This window comes from Arachis hypogaea, chromosome 11, assembly GCF_003086295.3.
Source record: "Arachis hypogaea cultivar Tifrunner chromosome 11, arahy.Tifrunner.gnm2.J5K5, whole genome shotgun sequence".
Classification (NCBI taxonomy): Eukaryota; Viridiplantae; Streptophyta; class Magnoliopsida; order Fabales; family Fabaceae; genus Arachis; species Arachis hypogaea.
This window is the reverse complement of record NC_092046.1, coordinates 142,644,516-142,663,846: the sequence shown is the minus strand read 5'-3', so window position 1 is coordinate 142,663,846 and position 19,331 is coordinate 142,644,516. Positions and strand designations below refer to the sequence as shown.

The window sequence follows — 19,331 nt, the reverse complement described above, 5'->3', positions numbered from 1 at the left end:
AAGTGGCTGATTGTCGTTGCTATTCTCTTCCTCATCCTCCTTAGCCAATTCCACAAAGTATAAATTTTCATTGGCTGACATGTGTACTTGTTTTTCTTGTGCCAATCTTGTTTATTTTTCACAGTTTCTTTGACTCCGGCCTATTTTCTTCTTTTCCACGTGTTCTCTTCCTTCTACTTTATTTTCTACTATGACTCCTTGCTTCTTTTGTTGATACACCATGCTGTCTTTATTTTTTTGGGCCCCTTTACCCATTGCTTCTTTAACATTTCTCCAATAGTTAGTCTTTCCTTATCTTTAGTCTGATCCATTTTTTTGGGCCTTTTTACATTATTCCTTGATCATCATGTAGTCTCTTTTTTCAGCTTGACTCTCACTTGGGCCAAATTCTTTTCTCCTGATTATACCTATTCTCTCTTTGGTTGCTTGGTATATTGGATTTTTCACTGTTTCAGTTTGACAGAACACCATGTTGGGTTGGACATTATTTTTCTCCTCCTTTTGGCCTGCTCCTTCTTCATTCATTTCTTTGCTTTTATGTCTGTTCTCCTTCATGCCTCTAATGGTTTTCTCTATATATTTACTAGGCCTCTCGATCTCTGTACTATGATTTGATTTATCCCCTGATCTATCCCTTGAACCAGAGGAGATTTTCTCAATCCTCCTTCTTATCTGAGCCCCATCACCTAATTCCAAGACAGCAGTATTTTCATCTCCCATCAGCTCATCTAGATCAGTCCCTTTATTTTGTTCCAAATTTTTCTGCAATGTCACTTGTCTATTTGCCAATAAATCTTGTGTACCATCTACTCTGCCTACTGATTTTACTGAGACACTAGCCTGAGAGCTCTTTACCCACCCTTGACTAGACTCTCCTTCTCTCTCTTGGTGCCTTCTCTGCCATACCCTCTCCTGTTGGCTTCTCTCACGCGCCTCCCATAACTCATCCATCCAGTTGTTTTGTTCTTCCTTCTGTCTCCTAATCCCAGCCTTTCTTGCTTCAACATCTATGGACCTCAAACCTGGAGTAGTGAGCTCTGGACCATATTTGGACATATTAGGATTAGCTAAGGACATAGTCATCTCCTCAACACAGGTTCTTCTATCATGACCAATCATCCCACACTTATAGCAGTAATCATACAATTTTTCATATTTTAACGATGCCCATGAATGACCTCCATCAAACTTTTTGAACCAGAATCCAGTTTTTAATGGAAGTTGAATATTAATCTCAACTCTAACTCTCAAAAAAGGCCTAAGCATATTCCCTTCAACAAAAGGATCTTCTGCATTTATAATCCTACCCAATATTGATTCTATTTTCTCAGCATTACTTTTATTAATTTTATCATATGGTAGTCCATGTATTTGAATCCTAATAGAAAGCTGATTGTAATTTACCTCATCAATGGACAGATTTAAACTCTATCACTGAAGACTAAGCATATGGCCTTCTATTCTCCATGGTCCATCTTCATAAGCTCTTCTTGCTTTATCTTGACTTTTAAAGTTTAAAATGAAAGAATTGAAACATGCACTAGTGATCACCAATCCTTGCGGATTTCCCCACATCTAAAAGATGGTCTTTCAAACTGTAGTCATGTTGAGTTATTTTTTTGTTAGTACTCTTTCGACCAATTTCTGATTGACAGCAGCTTCCTGTTGAATTGGGGGCTCATCAAAGTGAACCACGTCTCCTTCCATGCCTTCAAGTATCATACCTTCCATGCTTCTTCCTAAAAAAATGATTCTTTATAATGATTGCTAGCACTCTCTTTGTAAAGAAAGATGAAGTCATAGTGTTTATGGGAAATACGAGTTTAGTGTATTAATGTGATCACCGGCTTCGCTTATCGAAGAAGTTGAACTCCACTGCTGGAGAAGAAGTTCACTTGTCGCTGATTAAATTAATTTTATTTAAAAAGTGTTCCAACATTTTATTTAAAATTATTGGGCCAGGCTTACTAGACGTAGTTCGGAGCATGTTGGCCCAACTAAACACTTGCCCGCCAAAATAACGAAGACCTACTTCTAAGCCGCGCATTATTTATTTTCAATTGAAAAGCGCGCCAAAGCCGCCAGATACAACACAATCACAAATTCAAAAATCTATCACATTCTCCTTTCACTGCACCAGCGCAGAAACTGACTCCTCTCCTTTGAAGTTCGTTCTCTCGTAACTCGGTGAGTCGATAATGGAGCGACGTGACTGTGGCTACAACGTCGATGTTGATTCCGTCATGGACGTAGATCAGCGTCAAGAAGAAAACGAAGAAGATCAAGAGAAGGTCGAGGAAGATCCTTTTCTCCAGTTCGTCGATTACGCTAGATCAGAGCTGTTGTCACTGGAAGGAGATCCAAACGGTGATGTTGATGGAACCAGTGGACCTGGCTGGAGCTGGATCGTATTGCGGATCCTTAAGACTTGCAAGGCTTATTCATGCGGTGTCACTCCTGCGATCTTGCTCTCTGAACTCTCTCAGGTTCATCATATTTCTTTGCCTTATTTTGCTGAGTTTCGTTCTCAGATATATGACTCGATGGAACTCTAGTGTTTCTTGAGCTATGAAATGCAGAGATTAGGGATTTGTAGTTGTTGATTTCGTCTATACCTTTTGAGATCTGTCTGATTCGATATATTGTTGATTTGTTATGATTTCATCTGTTATCGCGACATGGTTTTTGAGTTTAATTAGATCTATGCTGTGTGTGAAACTGTTGAATTTGTTACTGCAGACATGGTGCGAACAACGCAGGAATGGTGCTCCTAAGAAGAGGCTTGAGTTAATCAACCAGCTCAAGAAGGAACATCGTAGGATGAAGCTTCCAAATACAGTTACCATTGATTCAATATACCAGAAGAAGTTCCTGTCCTTGAATAGCGTTCTGGAAGCTGTTATTATTGATGCATTTGTACTTCCGGGTGCTTGAGCTGAACTGTATATTTTTCTTATTATTTTTTATTATGTTGATGGTGTATTCGTTTGTGAAAAGCTAAAGCCAAGTTCACTTTACCGGAGATATTCAAATGATGAATTATGAGTCTATTGGAGCCTACAGGAACATCTGTCTCTTAAAAATGAAAAGGCACAGTTGCATTTTAAGTGATTCACGCTTATCATTGTGAACTGCTTTTTCTGCAGGCACAAACATCCACATGCTTACATTAGGGGATTATTGGAGCTCCAATATCATAGATCTTTATCTACACCGTAGGTAAATGCAGTATGTAATATTAATTCAAGCAAGGTCAAAGCTCACTCTATCTCTGATCTGTACTACCAGCTATTTATCCATTTGTTCACTACATAGTACATACTGCTTGTTTCTGTTCCAGGTGAAAATGTTTAACCCTAGAATTACTGAAAATTTAGGTAATTCTATGCCATATGTATCGTGTCATAGTTTATTCAACATACATGGGAAACAATCTTATGATATTCTCTCTTGGTACTAGTTGTTATTTGCACAAGATGTCCGTGTTGAATACTTGTCATGTAGCGTATATTTTGAAAATTTAAATTTAGAAAACATCATATCTTGTCTGCAGATTCTATGACATGGCAGACCTACAGAATGGAATTCTGAAAAGAGGGAGGGAGATTTTCCTCACTGGTTGTTATCTCCGAAGTGCCTCTGAAGGTTCCGGTTATCCACGTCTTTTGCCTACAGAGTATCTTGTAATTCTATTGGACGAGGTAATTGGTAGTTTCTACTAAAATTTATCGCTTTAGATTTGATCATTGTAGTTCACCTGTTGATAAAACTTTGTTTTCTTTAACACTGCAGAATCAGGACGATGATGCAATGCTATTAGCAGCTCAGTTTTGTTCGGACTCATTCTCTTCGATTTCTCTTGATGCAGTGAACACAGGAGCTTCATATTCATTTTATGCGAGGTGAGCTGCTTGCTAATACGTGTTATATATACATATATTTTGCTCTTGTTATTTGTGGAAACTGTAAATTTATTAACTGAGCACGGCCGTGACTAAAAATTTTGTACATCAGGATACTACAACGACATGTAAGTGAAGATATGAGGTTTTAAACCATTTACTACTAGTTCATTAGTACTTCTCTATACACGTTTTAATCTTGTTAAGCATCACTTCACCATTTTTTTTTTCTTTTATTTCCTTTCTTCCTTCCTTCCTTTCTTTCTTTCAATCCACTTTTTTAGGATTGAAAGCATTGAATCTATGGAAATTCAAGGAAGCTATGGAAGCTTACAAGGGAAACGGATTACTCTTGTTGATGGTGATGATGTCAGATTCAAGTTTTTCCTGTGGGGTGAGCAGATTGTCCTTGCAAATCTTTTCAGGTTAATCTTGCAGTGTGTTAGACTTCTGAATCGAGTATTTTGTTATATGCGTACAAAATTCATTTTATGGTTGGTTACAGTGTGGGAAGCATGCTTGCGCTGGACAAACCATATATTGCAATCTCCACTGAGTGTGATACTGAAGTAAGTGAGGAATTTTGTCTTGAATATGGAACTGCAACACAACTGTACTTGGTGCCTTACATTCAACATGAAGAACAGGTGATTCATGGTGCCTTTTCTTTTCCGTGGTACAACATGAACTATTGTCATTTTGAGATGATATTAAACGGCTATGTTGATTAGGTGTGTGTAACATTGACGCCGAATCGTCATCAAAATTCAAGGCCCTTGAGTTCATGTAATCCTAGCCAGGCTCTCAGGCTTTCTCAAGTGAGCTTGCCCCGCGATTCTCAGGGGACCATTGATTTCAGTAATTATCCTTTTCGGGTGAGTCCCCCCCCCCCCCTCCCCCCCAACAACACGCGCAAAAAGGGAAAGTTTTCCCTATTTTCTACCCGTTATGATCTCAATAGGAATCTCAATTCTCACGTTTTAGCCTTTTTAAGTATATGAATGAAAAATTGTTTGGAATAAGTTCGTTGGCAAGTATTTATGAGCTTTTTACGTGTTTTCCTTCTAGAAGTCGTGGAACTTTTTTTTTTAAATCTGGCTATTTATATTTCACAATACCCGGTATAGGCTGCTTACGATTGATTAGTAACCTCATTACTTCTGTTAAGGTTTGCAGTCATTTGTGGTCGACCTTCGCAACAAGATGACAAGTGTCAGCCTTTATGGAGTTGTTAAAGATATCATCAAAGAAGACACTAAACAAGAAACTGTTTTCTCTTTAAAAGTTGCTGATAGTAGTGGAGCGATTTGGGCAAAGCTTCATTTTTCCGAGTTCTGGTAATTACCACAGTTTACAAGCAGTACTAATGTGTTGCCTATGAGCAGAACTGGGGAAGGATAGGCCTAAATCTGATTTCTCTTTAATTTAAATATCTCAGGTCATTGGGAAGAGTAGGCGTGGGCCACACTGTATTTATATCTGGCTTGACATGCATCTCGTCCAAACAAAAGCGGTGAGTACATTCAAACTCAAATGCTAAAATTGATTCCCTATAACCGGTGATGGCCATTTGTGACACAGTTATAAAAATCGAACTAATTAAGTCATTAGGTTATTGGATTATGGATGATTGGTTTAACTGGTAAGTTATCGATCGAAGTATTTGATCCGATAATAAATAAATATACAGAATTATAACAAAATTAAATTTAAATGATAAAGTAAATAATTATAATATCATCAAAGATTAAAAATAATATTTCATATTATTTAAATTTACATAAATGATATATGAATTTTATTGCTTATATATATAATTATTAGCTATTAATAACTTTTTGGGGACTGAAAAAAAAAAGAAAAAAAGACAAAAAGAAAGATAACCTTTAGTAATTAATATATTCAGAGCATTGCTACAACACTGAGACTTCTATGCTAGCGTGATCAGAAGAAAGGTCCCAAGTTCTACGGCTCCAGTTTTCGAATTCCGGTTTTAACTTTTGTGATGTAAAATAGATTGCGTCCTGTACCCAAAAGAAGAAAATGGACCTTCTGATCGTACTTTTTTTAATGCTCCAAAATGTTGTCTTCTACACCTTGTTGAGCAGTTAGCTTTTGTTTTTGTTTTGTGTTTTTATTTTTTTAAATCAGTGAACAGTTTAGTTTGCGCGTCTTTATTCTCCCTAGTTCAAGTATTGTCTTCATCACATGATGCAGTCTTTCTCCCTTTTTTTTGGACTTGACAGTCTCGAAGTATCTTGGGTTGAGAATGGTATTGGCGCTTCTTTCATCAATGTCAGTTGCTTACCAGCATTGATAAACTCATATTGCCTTCATAATCTGTCCCAGTTATCTGATATTTTTAACAAGACAAGCTATGCGCAAGTAAGAGTTCGCTACTTTCCCTTTTACTTGTCGTGTTCATCACATCATTCAATAATCAATATGTTCTGTTCCTTAATGTTGTTTCAGGTATCTCGAGTCTGGCTCGATCCGATTGAATATTATTCTGTTCATACAAGATTTTCACATACACTATGTGGTCACTTTGTCAATAAGATACCTAGTGGATTTTTAGAATGCAGCTTTTGTCATAAAATCTGTTGTGCTGAGGTAGTTCGTACTTTCGATCTGAAGATTACTTTAGCAGATGAAAGTAAGAAAGTTCTAGCATGGTGTACTGGTCAAACGGCTATGGATTTGTTCCAAATTTCTCCCGAGGAATTTGACGAACTTCCCGAGGTAACATCTTAAACTTGATATCACTTGCCTCTTGAAAGCAAAGTTACTTTTAGATGGCCATTTTGCTAACTGGGAAAAGCTGGCTGCATTAACGTAATAATATTACTTAAGTGTGAACTAGCGCTTTGAACTCAAGGCACAACCCGCTTCTAACAAATTCACTTACTAATTACTCTAGCTTCATAGCTTTTTCTCTATAGCTAATTGTCAGTGTGACCATAACAAATAATAAAATGCTAACAAAATAAAATAGTTACTAATAGTTTTATGAATTTAATTTCGATGTCCTTTGTGTCGATGTAACTGTTTTAGAGATACATCCAATCATATAATATCATATTAGTAAAACGTTTTATATTGTTAGTGCATCAAAATTAAATTCTAGTTTTATTTTATTACATATATTTATATTCAATCCTTAATTTTATATTTACAATATGAATATAATTTTCATGTATTTTCATTGTAAAAGAATTTTATATAGACAATCAATTGTGTATTATTAATTATAATTAATTTTTATATTTATTAATTAAATTATTTAAATGCATAAATATAATTAGATATTTAGATTAACGTGTAAATTTTTACGCTGAATGTCTAGATGAATTACATGCTAATATATTTCCCTTACCGAAATCTCACCCTCATCATGCTAATAAACGCAAAAGCAGTCTGCAAATAAACGTGTTGGTTTTTCCTTACCTTCCTCTACCCCTTTTTTCTGCGGAGATGTACATAACATAGCTTCCATTTTAATTTATGTTCCAACAGAATTTATCCATTTTTATACATAACAGATGATTCTGTTTTAGGTGGAACAAGTAATGTATCGTTCATCGTTGGAAAAAGAGAAATTTATGGTTGCGCTGGTAAATTGTAAGCGGGATGGGTTAGACGACTCAGTTTCATGGGAAATTACTCGCGCATACAAGTGTGATTAAGAGTCGAATTATGCACACGTAAGGCTATTTGTAAAGTTCCTATAAGGTTGCCATGGAGTTGGGTAATGTTTACCCCGATAAGCATAAGACGTTTCAGATCTTAGACGTCGATTCGGTGAAAAGCCAAGGTAGCGCAATATTTCCTGTTCATGAATCAGAGTGTACCCTTCGTCGTGAGAAAATGAGTCTTGGTAGATTGTGCTGATAAGTTGCAAGTGTTAAGTCGGACGATTCAATTTCATGGGAAATTACTTGTGGATGTAACCGGATTACGCACTGCTAAGGCTTTTTGTGAATGCCCAAAGAAGCTGCAACGAAACTTGGATTAGGGTTTGTCCCACAAAGCAGAAGGCCATTTCATGTCATCAGTGACAGAAACTGTGCACAGCCAAAGGTAGCACATTATTTCCTTGTATTCACTGTAAATATCTGATAGGCAATTAATTTGTGCCGGATTCTTAATTTTGCACGGTTAATTTAGTGAATTTTGTCTAAAAGTTTCCTTAATATATATATATATATATATATATATAACTTTTCCTTTAAAATCAGTAATATTTTAAAATTATGTTCCAACAGAATTTTGTGCGGCGGCATAATTTTAATTTTTGTTTTAAGTTCCATTTTAAGTACTTTAGTTAGCATTTGTTTTAAAATATTGGAACGAAAATTAGACTGTCTTTCAAAATTTTAATATTTTAATATTTTTAAAAAATAAAAATATAAGAGAATAAAATTTTAATAATATTTTATATTTAAAATATTTTTATTTTAATTAAGTAATTTTTTTATTTTTTATACAAATTAAATTAAATTTTTATTCTTATTTCAATCTTTCTTCCAAATGTTACCTTACAATTATGCATGTTTAAACAAGCGGATAGTGTTAGAGGATTACACCTGCCTGCCTATTCATTAACCCGATTAAATTGGTTCGTAAATGTTAATTAGTAACCATTTTCATAATTTTAATGAAGTATTTTCAGACACTTCAGTAAAACTATTCTGCATTTCTATCTAAGTCTTGCTATTTTTTATGCTGTCATTTGTTGTACGAAAAAATATTAAAAGTTGGAGTAATTGTCCAAATACAATCATTTTACATCTATATTAAAATTAGTCACAAATATATAATATATATTAAAAATAAATTAAATATATTTGTACACAATTACATAATAATTAATTTTAATAACTAATTTTAATATATAAATAATATTTTTAATTTAAACTAACTCCGATATTTTTAATGACTAATCCTAAATATTTTTACCCAAAATATTGTAACAATCTTTGTAAAATTTTAAAAATTATAAAACAACAATTTTAATTAAATAGATCAAATTAGAGAAAAATGGTAATATCTGAAAGAGGTCAACGTTAAAACTTAAAACCTATTTTATATATTTTGAAACTTAAGAAACTAAGATGTACAATATTAAAAATCTCAAGAATGCATTTGGATAAACACTAAAAGTTACAATAGTTTTATTTTGTAAATTAAAATAAAAATAATTTTTAATAAGCATAAATTATAAAATTAAATTTGATAAAAAAAGTAATATTTATAATATTAATAGACATAAATGTAAGTTAGCTTTTAAAAATACTCTTAATTTTTAAAGTTAAATTTAAAATGTAATTTCTTTTGATAGGATGTTAGAAATTAATATTTTTAGTAAAAAACAAGAAATTAATTAATATTCACTTAAATATAAGAAAAACTATTAATTATCCAGTATTTTTCTTCTATTATATCAATCATTTTTAGATCTATATATAGTTATACATAAAATGTAAACGTTAAAGTGTTTATACACCGAAAAGATAGTCAAATAAAAAGAACTACTGTTTTTCTAACTAGATACGAAAAAATAAAAACCAAGCTTAACTTAAAAATTCATACTTCATAGATCATCTATAAAATATTTTATTAAGAAAAATTGCTTAGTTTATTTTCTATACACATTAATCGAACATAACTTTTTTTTTTGGAAATACGAAAAAAATTGTTTTATGACCTACTTGATAATCAATTTTGATGAAATTTAACATAAATGACCATTAAACGTAATTGTAAATTGTAATTTAACTGTTAAACCGAAAAAGTATATATTTTTGTTTTTAATTAATTATCTACTTTTTTGTTGTATAAAAAAATTAATGTATTTGTATATAAGAAAAGGTTTAAATACATTGACTTTTTTAACCAAAAAATAAATTACAATCAGTTGAACACGAAAGCAATATTTTTCTTAAAAAAAACAAAAGAAAAGATTACATATGTATCATTTGTTATTAACTCTACCTGTATACTAAAATAAAGTTGATTTACGGAACTCATTTAATTCAATGGGATAGAGTATTTGTATTTCGGTTTCACCAAATTGTCTATCAAAAGTCAATAACTCAAATGGCATAATCTTTCCATTCTTATCTAGAGGTTTCGAGTTCAAATCTCATTCCTAACTTTCGAAAAAAATTCTATCAGAGAATTTGCAACTAGAGTAACAAATATATCTCTTATTGATTCTTCTAATTATTATTATTATTATTATTATTATTATTAAGCAAAATAAAGCCTAAAAGTTAAGTAAATTTAATATCTTAAAATATAAAAAACTATTTTTTGTTGAAATTAAGAATGAGTTTATGAATAGAGATTTTGCAAATAAAAGAGAAAGGAATATAAATAAAAGAGTTATATGCTCAAGAGAAAGTCTAAAGGACAGTAGTTTTATTAAAATCTGACTAGCACTTAACCAGCAAAAAGAAAGTGAGTAATTTTATACTATTAGATATAATTTCACACCATTAGAAACACTAATGATAACTAATTGATGACTACAAATTACAAAACTTGCTGTCCTAGCACTCCTCGATGCTTAATATGATGATTTAAAACTGATATCATTATTCACCGCAACTAATGGCACCCAACTAATGCACGTTAAAAATGACGAGACATGGACAGGAGAGTAGCCAGGGGAAGATTGGAGATAAATGACAACCCAAATCCCCAGGTAAATGGTAAACCCCATGCTCCCCATTCATTTCGTCTCTTCGACATGATTTGTATATGGCAATAGCAATTAGCAAGTAACCACTTTACTATATTAAGATACCTCGCACCTAGTTATTTTTCTTCTTAATGCTTTCACCGGCAGGGTTCTGCTCAGTAAGCATCTTCAAAACATTTACTAATGCTTGCAAACGTTCCCATATGTTGAGTCCATAAAGTGCTTCCACCAGTGATTCCTGAAATTCGAATGCATTCTCTGCGACAGGATACTGTGGCAGACAATGCCCGTAGTTTCTTTCTATTCGTGGTGAATTACAAAAATAATGTTATGGTGAAAGGATTTCAGGACTGACCTGAATAGGTTTAGGTATCTTGGTTTTGACAAATGGCCACCATCTATCTTCGACAACTGCCTTGACAAGACAGCAGGCTCGCAAACCTTCTACACCACCGAATCGTCCAAATCCACTATGTTTTACGCCCCCGAATGGCAGGGACTACAATATCGAATCGTAATGCATCTTTACTTAAATGGAAGTTAGAAAAGTATAATCTAGGCTGAGTAACTTACTACAAGTCTATAGAAAGGTTAAGACAAGTATGCAACTAAATACGAGAGACTCAGACTAAATTTACCTGACACATGTACGTTGCTGCAAAGTCATTAACGGCAGCAACCCCACAATGTATTTGTGAAGCTATATCTCTAGCACGGTCCTGAGAACCTGAGAAAACAGCGCAGCCAAGCCCATATTTTGAGTCATTTGCGAGCTTGACAACCTCCTCGTCAGAGCTAAATTTCATTATTGGCATGATTGGTCCAAATGCCTAGATGTGATTCAAGTACACGGATGAATGTAGTGGGTAAGCAGTTGACGAAGCATAAAAGATAGAGAGAAAATTTCTGAATTTAAATGTCAAGTTGTTACAGTCTAAATATGGAAAGTACCATTGAAGTTAGCTCTAAATAATAGCAAATATATATATATATATATAAGAAAAGGTCTAATAAAGTTGATAAGATAATTAGTGTTGCTATGTTACCTCTTCTTGCATCAGTCTCATTGAGTGGTTCACATTCACAATCACAGTAGGGGGAAAATATTGATCAACAGCATCTTCACCTATATGTCCAAAACTTCCACGAGCAACAATCTCGGCTCCTTTGTCTAAAGCATCATTGATAAGGCCCTCGAGCTTTTCAGAATGCTCATGCATGCATAAAGCTCCCATATCATACTTTCCAGCAAGTGGTGGGCCCTGCAAGAAATTAATAATATCAAGTGAAAAATGCATGTATCAACAAAAATATCAGTTTTCGACAATGGCATTTTCTTCAATAAGCAGTGAGCCAGAGTTCTAGTAGCATAGTGCTTCACTGCTCTTCAACGCTAAATGCAGAAGCTCAACAAAATAGAATATCAAATCCACGTATCCTGAACTCTATAGATGCCTATCTCAAGATCCTATGCTGATTTATTAGAAAGTTGCTTGAGCATAATAAGACTTTGGCTAGTGAAATGTTCCAGGAAAAAAAAAAACACACACACACACACACACACACGTCAAAAACTTACAGCTCTAACTGATTTTATGATTTTGGTAACTTTACTGACAAAAGAAGAATAAATCTCCCTGTGGACATAAAATCTCTCAGCCCCAGCACAGTTCTGTCCACTTGACTGAAGAACAGCCCTGACAGCAATTTGCGCAACCTATATTCAGCAGACAAATGGCTGTTATAACTCTCAAGATGAAGATTCCATTAAGCATTAATGATAAGATCTGCAATTAATAGTCAATTATTAATGGTAAAACACCCAAGCCTTTAGGAATTAGATCAGATGAAGGGGAATCATACATGGTCCACATCTACGTCATCACAAACAATAAATACATCTTTGCCACCAAGCTCTAGAGTAACTGGAATAAGTGTCTCAGCAGCATTTCTCATTATCTGCATAAAAAATAAAACATCATATTTATAGAGCAATTTATTTTTTAAGAAAAAAATCGGAAATTGGATATATAAATAAAATGACATATCAAATGGTTTCATAGAAATCCAAATGAAATTATGGAAGTTGACTTATAGTACAGTTATTAGATTAGATGAGAACACAGTGTGAAGTCGTTTGATTTGGCAGAGGAATCATACCATCTTCCCCACACCAGGTGATCCAACAAATATGACTTTATCAACAGAAGATACCAACGCTTCTCCAGTTTCAGCAAATCTGAAAAGAAAGGACCAATCTAGCTCATAAATACATGCAAACATGACCATGGAACAAAAGGAAAAAGGACAGAGTAATGGTAAGTCAGAAGGTTCTACCCTGTTATGACCTCAACAAGGTCCTCAGGCGCTCCTATTGCAGCAAGGGCAGATTGGATTATCCGGAAGTAAAAGCATCCAGACCAACTTGCATGTTCTGATATCTACAATCAGAAGCACATGGTTTTCTTTCATATTGAAAAGCATAAAAACAAATTCTATAGAAGTTTTAACTCCCCTAAAGTTTCAAGCTGTATTGGGTCCAAACTCAAAATTGCATCGAAATCTTTAACATGGCCCCCATGCAACAGCGCTTTGGGACTCAAACTGACAACGCATATGCCAATTTTAAATTTGCTGAAATTCTCTCCATCAAGTGCTTTTCTAGGCTTATATTAATTAATACAAATTCCGCATCAGGAACCAATGTTTCTGAAAGTTTAAGTAATCACGTCAAAGCTCATGAAAGCTTCTATGATAGTAGGAATGCGAACTTTTAAGGTTCTCAACTTTTAACATCTCTTATCGGGGAATATTTATTTGCATTCAAGTAAAAATATCAGCAGCAACACAATGCATCTTCGCCATGAAAGATTGTAGATGGGTTAATAGCATAACATTTTGTACCTTAATCACAATGCCATTTCCAGAAAAAACAGCTGTCAGCATTGGATTAAAAATATTGTGGAAAGGATAATTCCATGAAACGATGGCACCAATAACACCAAGGGGGTGGAATTCTACTTTTGCTCTCTTGTGAAGCATTGATCTTCCAGAAGACCTACAAAATTTGATCATGAAAAGCATAAAGAGAAAGGTCATGGAAATGAGTTTAGATGAACTGAAATTTGACCGTAGATATTGCAAGTCGTAAATTAAGTTCTGTTATTATAAAGCAATTACCGGTATTCAGGCTTTAGCCACTGTTCGCCTTCTGACAGTAGCCAATTGATCTTTTCACAAGTTGTCATTATTTCTCCTAAAGAGGCATCTACCATGGTCTTTCCAGTATCACGCGAAGATATTCTGATAAGAGCACTCAAATTAGAATATGTTAAAATTCTCATGCAGTAAGAACAATTCATGTCTACTTGAACTAAATGAAATAGACAATGGGATAACCAAAAATAGAGGGTAATCAGTAATGACTAAAAATGTGCAAGTTTCAAATATTGTAAAATATGCAACACTATAAGTTCAGCCGGTACCACTAACATTTCCAAGCAGTGTGTAAAAGAAAAAATCATGACAAAAAAACTAACATGTGAAACTCCTCCAATGACCATGGCGAAAAAGAGTCCTTACTCGCATATGAGCGCTTGATGTTTGATTATATATTTCAACAGTATACGCAAAAACGTGCGTCTTTGCTTGAAGCTGGTCTTTGCCCACATTTTTTGAGCCTTTCTTACTTTTGCCACACGATCCTTTACCTATTCATATTATGCAAGTTACTTCTAGTTAATATGGCAAGGCTTTACTTCTGAATTTATTCAAAATCTTGGAATCGGTATTCTAAGATCTGCAAATTGCAAAAATTGATTCACTGAACGAATAGTCCTCTCCTTGTAGAATGCCAGGGAGACAATTAATTCATCTTTTAACATAAGGACAGGTATATATATGCTGATAAGCACCCAGTTATAAATCATTAACACGATAAATATAGTCAACTTCACGACATTGGACTCAACTAGGCTTTCCGTTAAATGCGTAATTCACATGCTGTGACATGCCAGATTTATTCAGCACAACAAGCATATACAGGTTCACTCGCATAGAAACAGAACATGTTCATTCAAAAATAAAATGTGCTTCTTAATAGCTACTTGTTTTCATATTAGAGAAATAGATACAAATACTATATGCATCACTGACCTCATCACGCGTCAATGCAGGAACATATCCTAAATATTTCATAGTCGCAGGCTCATAGCACTGAACTATCTTTCCAGATTGCTGTGACGTTCCTCTCGGAGGAACCTGAATCAAAATATTCAACAAGATGTGAGTGAATCTAACAATAATTTTATGCAGAGCATCTTTCACAAAACTTGCAACTCATAAAACTCACGTTGCTTCACAAGAAAACGTAGTTCCTGAATGCATCGATCGATATTTACCTCAATACGTAATCGATTTTTAAAATGATACCGAATATCAATTTTGAAATAGAGGGAAAACAAAAATCCTACCTATCGAGCACAAGCAGAAGCAGAGTATAACTAAGCATGCAGCGATTTGAAAGATTTGAGATATAATAGCACTCACATATATGAAGCTATTCTCCTGCGCTTGGTTTCCATCATCCAACACTGTCATTATCAAAATTCACATCACATTTTCACCGTTACCACAAATTTCCGAGCGAGAAAGCGAACAGAGAGAGAGAGAGAGAGAGAGAGAGAGAGAGAGAGAGAGAGAAGTACCGTCGGAAGCTTCAACATCGATGGAAGGAACCTTGGGAGGAATAAGCATGAAAAGGAACCTGCAGAGTCCGTAAGCGAATGCTAAGACAAGCAATGGCCACCAAAACGCCATCGGAAACTCGCAAATTCAGCGCGAATATCTTTCTACTTGCTCGCTAGGGCTTCGGAAGAAGCTCTTACTAGCGCCTAAAGTTTCTGGAGAGTTCTATTCAAGACAAAGCTCCAAAGTCAGTGAAGTGAAAATGCGTGGAACTGTGGAAGTGGATTACTCTTGTATATTTGAGAATTTTCAATTTTTGAGAACAAGCAGCGTTTTGAACTATTTATAGCATTGAAATCACAATTAAAATTGGAGGTCGCTCATAGCACCAAGGAAAGAAACAAAATCAGATTCCGATTCCGTTCGTCTTTTTTTATCGCACTTTACTTCTCTATCGGGTCTGGCATAACTCGAGGAGTCATAATAAAGTTGTTGGCTCATTGCTTCTGTCCTTTTTCCCATTTTATGAAAACGAGATGGTTATGTTGTCTAAAAATTATTGTCGAATTACTAAAAAAAATTAAATAATTAATTTTAAATTTAAAAATATAAAAATTAAAAAATTTAAAATTTATTATAAAAATAAATTAAACAAAAATTAAATACCAAATAAAAAGTACTATAAAATTGGCTTACAATTAAATAACACAAATTTTTTAAAATAAAGGCATCTTTATTACTATCCTATTTTCACCCGGCTGATGACTACTCTAACGACTAACATGGAACTGATCTCGCTAACATGCAACGGGAAATGGATTCTTTTCGGTAGAAAAAAATTGGATAATATCTAAGGTAGAATTTTATTTTTTATTATTATTATTATTTTTATTTAATTTTAGTCCAACTTATAGAATTAAAGGTGAGATATAATATTTTATTCTCTAAGTATTAAAAAAATAAAGAGAATCCATTTTTACATATAAGATATCTTTTTCAATTTTCCTATCTACTTATAACGAATAACATAGCGACAGCTGTTAACTAGAAATAAAATGTCGTGTTTTAAACAGGAATTTTTGTAAGAAAAGAATTGAGCTAAGACACACACAATCAGTCACAAGTCACAACACAGACATAAAATATACGAATAATAATATTTTAAAATTTTATTAATATTAAAATATAAATCAATCCTTAAAATTTTTAATATTTTGTAATTATATAAATTATTTTAAATAATTCTTTATATTAATGATTAATACTATGTCGCTTTTTAATTTTATTATAGAAAAGATAATGGTGTAGGAGATATGGAGAAGTAGTGTGTTTTACAGGCGTATGTATGGTGTTAGAGATCGGACGGTCTGATTTCAAAAAATATATAATAATCAATTTGGACCATCCGATTTGATTTTCGTTTTATTAAAAAAAATTTCATACAACACGGATGGTTCGATTTGCTTCTTCCAAATTTTAAAATTTTTCTCTTACAAATCGGACCATTCGATTTGCGCATAATATTTTTTTTTAAACATAACTCGCATGGTTAGACTTGTCTATAGCACAAGTTAAAAAAGGCTATCCCTACAAATTGATCTAACACCACTATATCCCATAAGGCAGCACATCACATTCATGCCTCCAATAACCAAAAAAATAGGCACACTATGTACTATTTTAAAAATTATTTATTGATCAAGAATTGTTAAATTCACCTTAAGTTATTATTTTTCATTTTTATTTTTTTTAAATTACTTGAACACAGAAAATACGTATTTGAAACAAATATTGTATTTAACACTAAATATAATAACTCAACAAAGTATTATATTGATATTTTAATCCTCATATAGTAAGGCTTGATAAACTTCTTTATAAAATTTGGGCACCACTTACATAAAGTTTCCAAAAATAACTTTACGATAAAGATGCCTACGTGGCAAGTTTTGATCCACACATTCTAAAGCAACACTTTTCACTTAAAACCGTAACTCTTCACAAAGAAAAGCGTCACCTAATGGAAAAAAGTAAATTAGAAGATTTAAGAGAAGAAATAATTAAATTATCAAAATTAATAGATCAAAAATTAATGATTTTAACTAATGTTAACTGTAATGACACCGAATTCTTAAAATCAATACAAAATGATTTTTCTCAAAATCTTTATTTTACTATAAATTTTATTGAAGGACTTCAAAAACCTAAAAAAACTTATTTTTCACACGAAATTTCTAAAAAATGTTACCATGGAAATGATTCCCCACATCTTTATCATACTTTTAACCCACAATTAAATTCTATAGTAGATATGCTTGAAGAAATATTAGTATCCATAAAATTTCAAAGAAATAAGGAAAAAGAGAATCCCAAAGAAGAAAAATTTCAAAATATAATCAACATAACAGATTTAAAAGTAAAACCACCATTGAAATTATGAATATTGAAGAAAAATTAGAAGAAGTTACAATGCTTTTTAAACAATTAAAAATGGCTCAAGAAAATAATATTATAGAACAGGGATTTCAAATAGAAGAAGAATTAGTAAATTCTGAAAACATAGAAAATGAAGAACACATCCTAGATTATTCAAGTGACGAAGAACCAGCAATTCCAATACAAGTAAAAAATGAAGCTGGAACATCTAAGGATAATCAATCTCAATTTAAATGGGAAACAAGTTTTGATAATTATGCTTTTAAAAAGGAGTTTATAAATAAAGATTCAAAATATACAAAAATACCATCAAAATATGTTCCTAAAATCCAGGAAATGGAAGGAGAAAGAATGCTCGATTTAGACTGTAAAAAGAATGAAAAAGAAATTTTCGAAAACTGGTTAAATTCCTTCTTATTAGAAGCCTTTACTAATCCAAAACTTAGTGAATTGTCTGGAAGAGATATTTGGAATTACATGGGGTTTCATACTAAAGAAACTATAAGAGATTATATGACATCAATAGAAAACCAAATAATAGAAGAATTAGCAACAAAAACAACAGCTTATGATAAGATATTACATATAATGATGATTCTATATAAAGAATTTTTTGGAAAAAATATTATAGATCATAGACAAGAAGTCTATAATAAAGAATATCAAGAAGCAAAAAATCATTTAGCTAATATTCAGATATATGATTTATGTAATGTGGAGTCATATATATGTGAATATAGAATACATTATTACAAATTAAAAGAAGAAGATAAAAATCATTATCTTAGTATGTATATAACAAAACTTCCATATCCTGCTAATGAATTTATAATGGGAAGATTTATAAGAGAAATAAATAGAGGGACAATTGAAAATAATTTTGGTGGAGCAACCTCTGCAATAAGAGAGGAAATAAAAGAACGTTGTATGCAAGAAGCGACTCAAAAAAGATTTGCAAATATAATTAGAATTTGCTGTCAGGATAATGAAGAGATACCTCAAAAATATGGTCTTAATAAAAATTTTCAAAGAAAAAAAATATCAATTTAGAAAAAGAAAATACTATCCAAACTGGAGAAAAAAGAGGTATTTTAGAAAAAGAGATAACAATAAAAATAAAAGACAAAAAAATGACTATTGCCCAAATAAAAAAGAAAATTGTAAGTGTTGGTATTGCCAAGAAGAAGGACACTATGCAAATGAATGTCCAAAAAAGAAGGATAAAAAGGATCTTACCAAACAAATAGAAATTGCTAAGTCTTGTTTCATGGAACCATTATAAGAATCCGATGATAACTTAGACTATATTTTTGAATATGTCTCAGAAACAGACTCAGAGACTGAGTAATAATGTCACATTTATTACTATAAAAATAACAGAAAAGTTTATAAATGCTTTCATAGATACTGGAGCAACACAACGCTTTGCTAGTACAAATATAAAACTTGATTGGAAAAAATTAAAGAAACCATTAAGAGTTAGAATAGCTGACAAATCAATACATAAAATTGACCAAAAAGCAGAGATAGCTGAAATTTTTATTCAAAATTATAGGTTCATTGTTCCATCTATATATATGTTAGATTCTGGAATGGATTTT

The 19,331-nt window shown here is 32.6% G+C and overlaps 2 protein-coding genes across 3 annotated transcripts; one reads left to right on the top strand and one right to left on the bottom strand.

The window, feature by feature from the left end:
- The first annotated feature begins 2,075 nt into the window (after positions 1–2,075).
- LOC112723167 (uncharacterized) lies at positions 2,076–8,085 on the top strand. Its single transcript, XM_025774423.3, has 13 exons — positions 2,076–2,486; positions 2,740–2,926; positions 3,147–3,219; positions 3,554–3,701; positions 3,793–3,902; positions 4,187–4,327; positions 4,408–4,549; positions 4,634–4,777; positions 5,079–5,239; positions 5,341–5,415; positions 6,149–6,287; positions 6,375–6,644; positions 7,460–8,085. Exons 1-13 carry the CDS (start codon positions 2,199–2,201, stop codon positions 7,586–7,588), a joined length of 2,007 nt encoding a protein of 668 aa, XP_025630208.1. The 5' UTR covers positions 2,076–2,198; the 3' UTR covers positions 7,589–8,085.
- Positions 8,086–10,303: 2,218 nt separating this feature from the next.
- LOC112723166 (aldehyde dehydrogenase 22A1) lies at positions 10,304–15,816 on the bottom strand. Of its 2 annotated transcripts, none has more exons than XM_025774421.3 (14): positions 15,315–15,816; positions 15,157–15,200; positions 14,764–14,868; positions 14,191–14,318; positions 13,789–13,911; positions 13,513–13,666; positions 12,946–13,049; positions 12,769–12,847; positions 12,472–12,567; positions 12,188–12,325; positions 11,655–11,870; positions 11,247–11,438; positions 10,964–11,107; positions 10,304–10,879 (listed from the first exon to the last, which is right to left on the bottom strand). In XM_025774421.3, exons 1-14 carry the CDS (start codon positions 15,424–15,426, stop codon positions 10,721–10,723), a joined length of 1,794 nt encoding a protein of 597 aa, XP_025630206.1. In that variant the 5' UTR covers positions 15,427–15,816; the 3' UTR covers positions 10,304–10,720. The 2 variants fall into 2 exon arrangements, with proteins under 2 accessions (XP_025630206.1, XP_025630207.1); XM_025774422.3 differs by having other exon boundaries at positions 14,191–14,407; positions 15,315–15,788.
- Between the last annotated feature and the right edge of the window lie 3,515 nt (positions 15,817–19,331).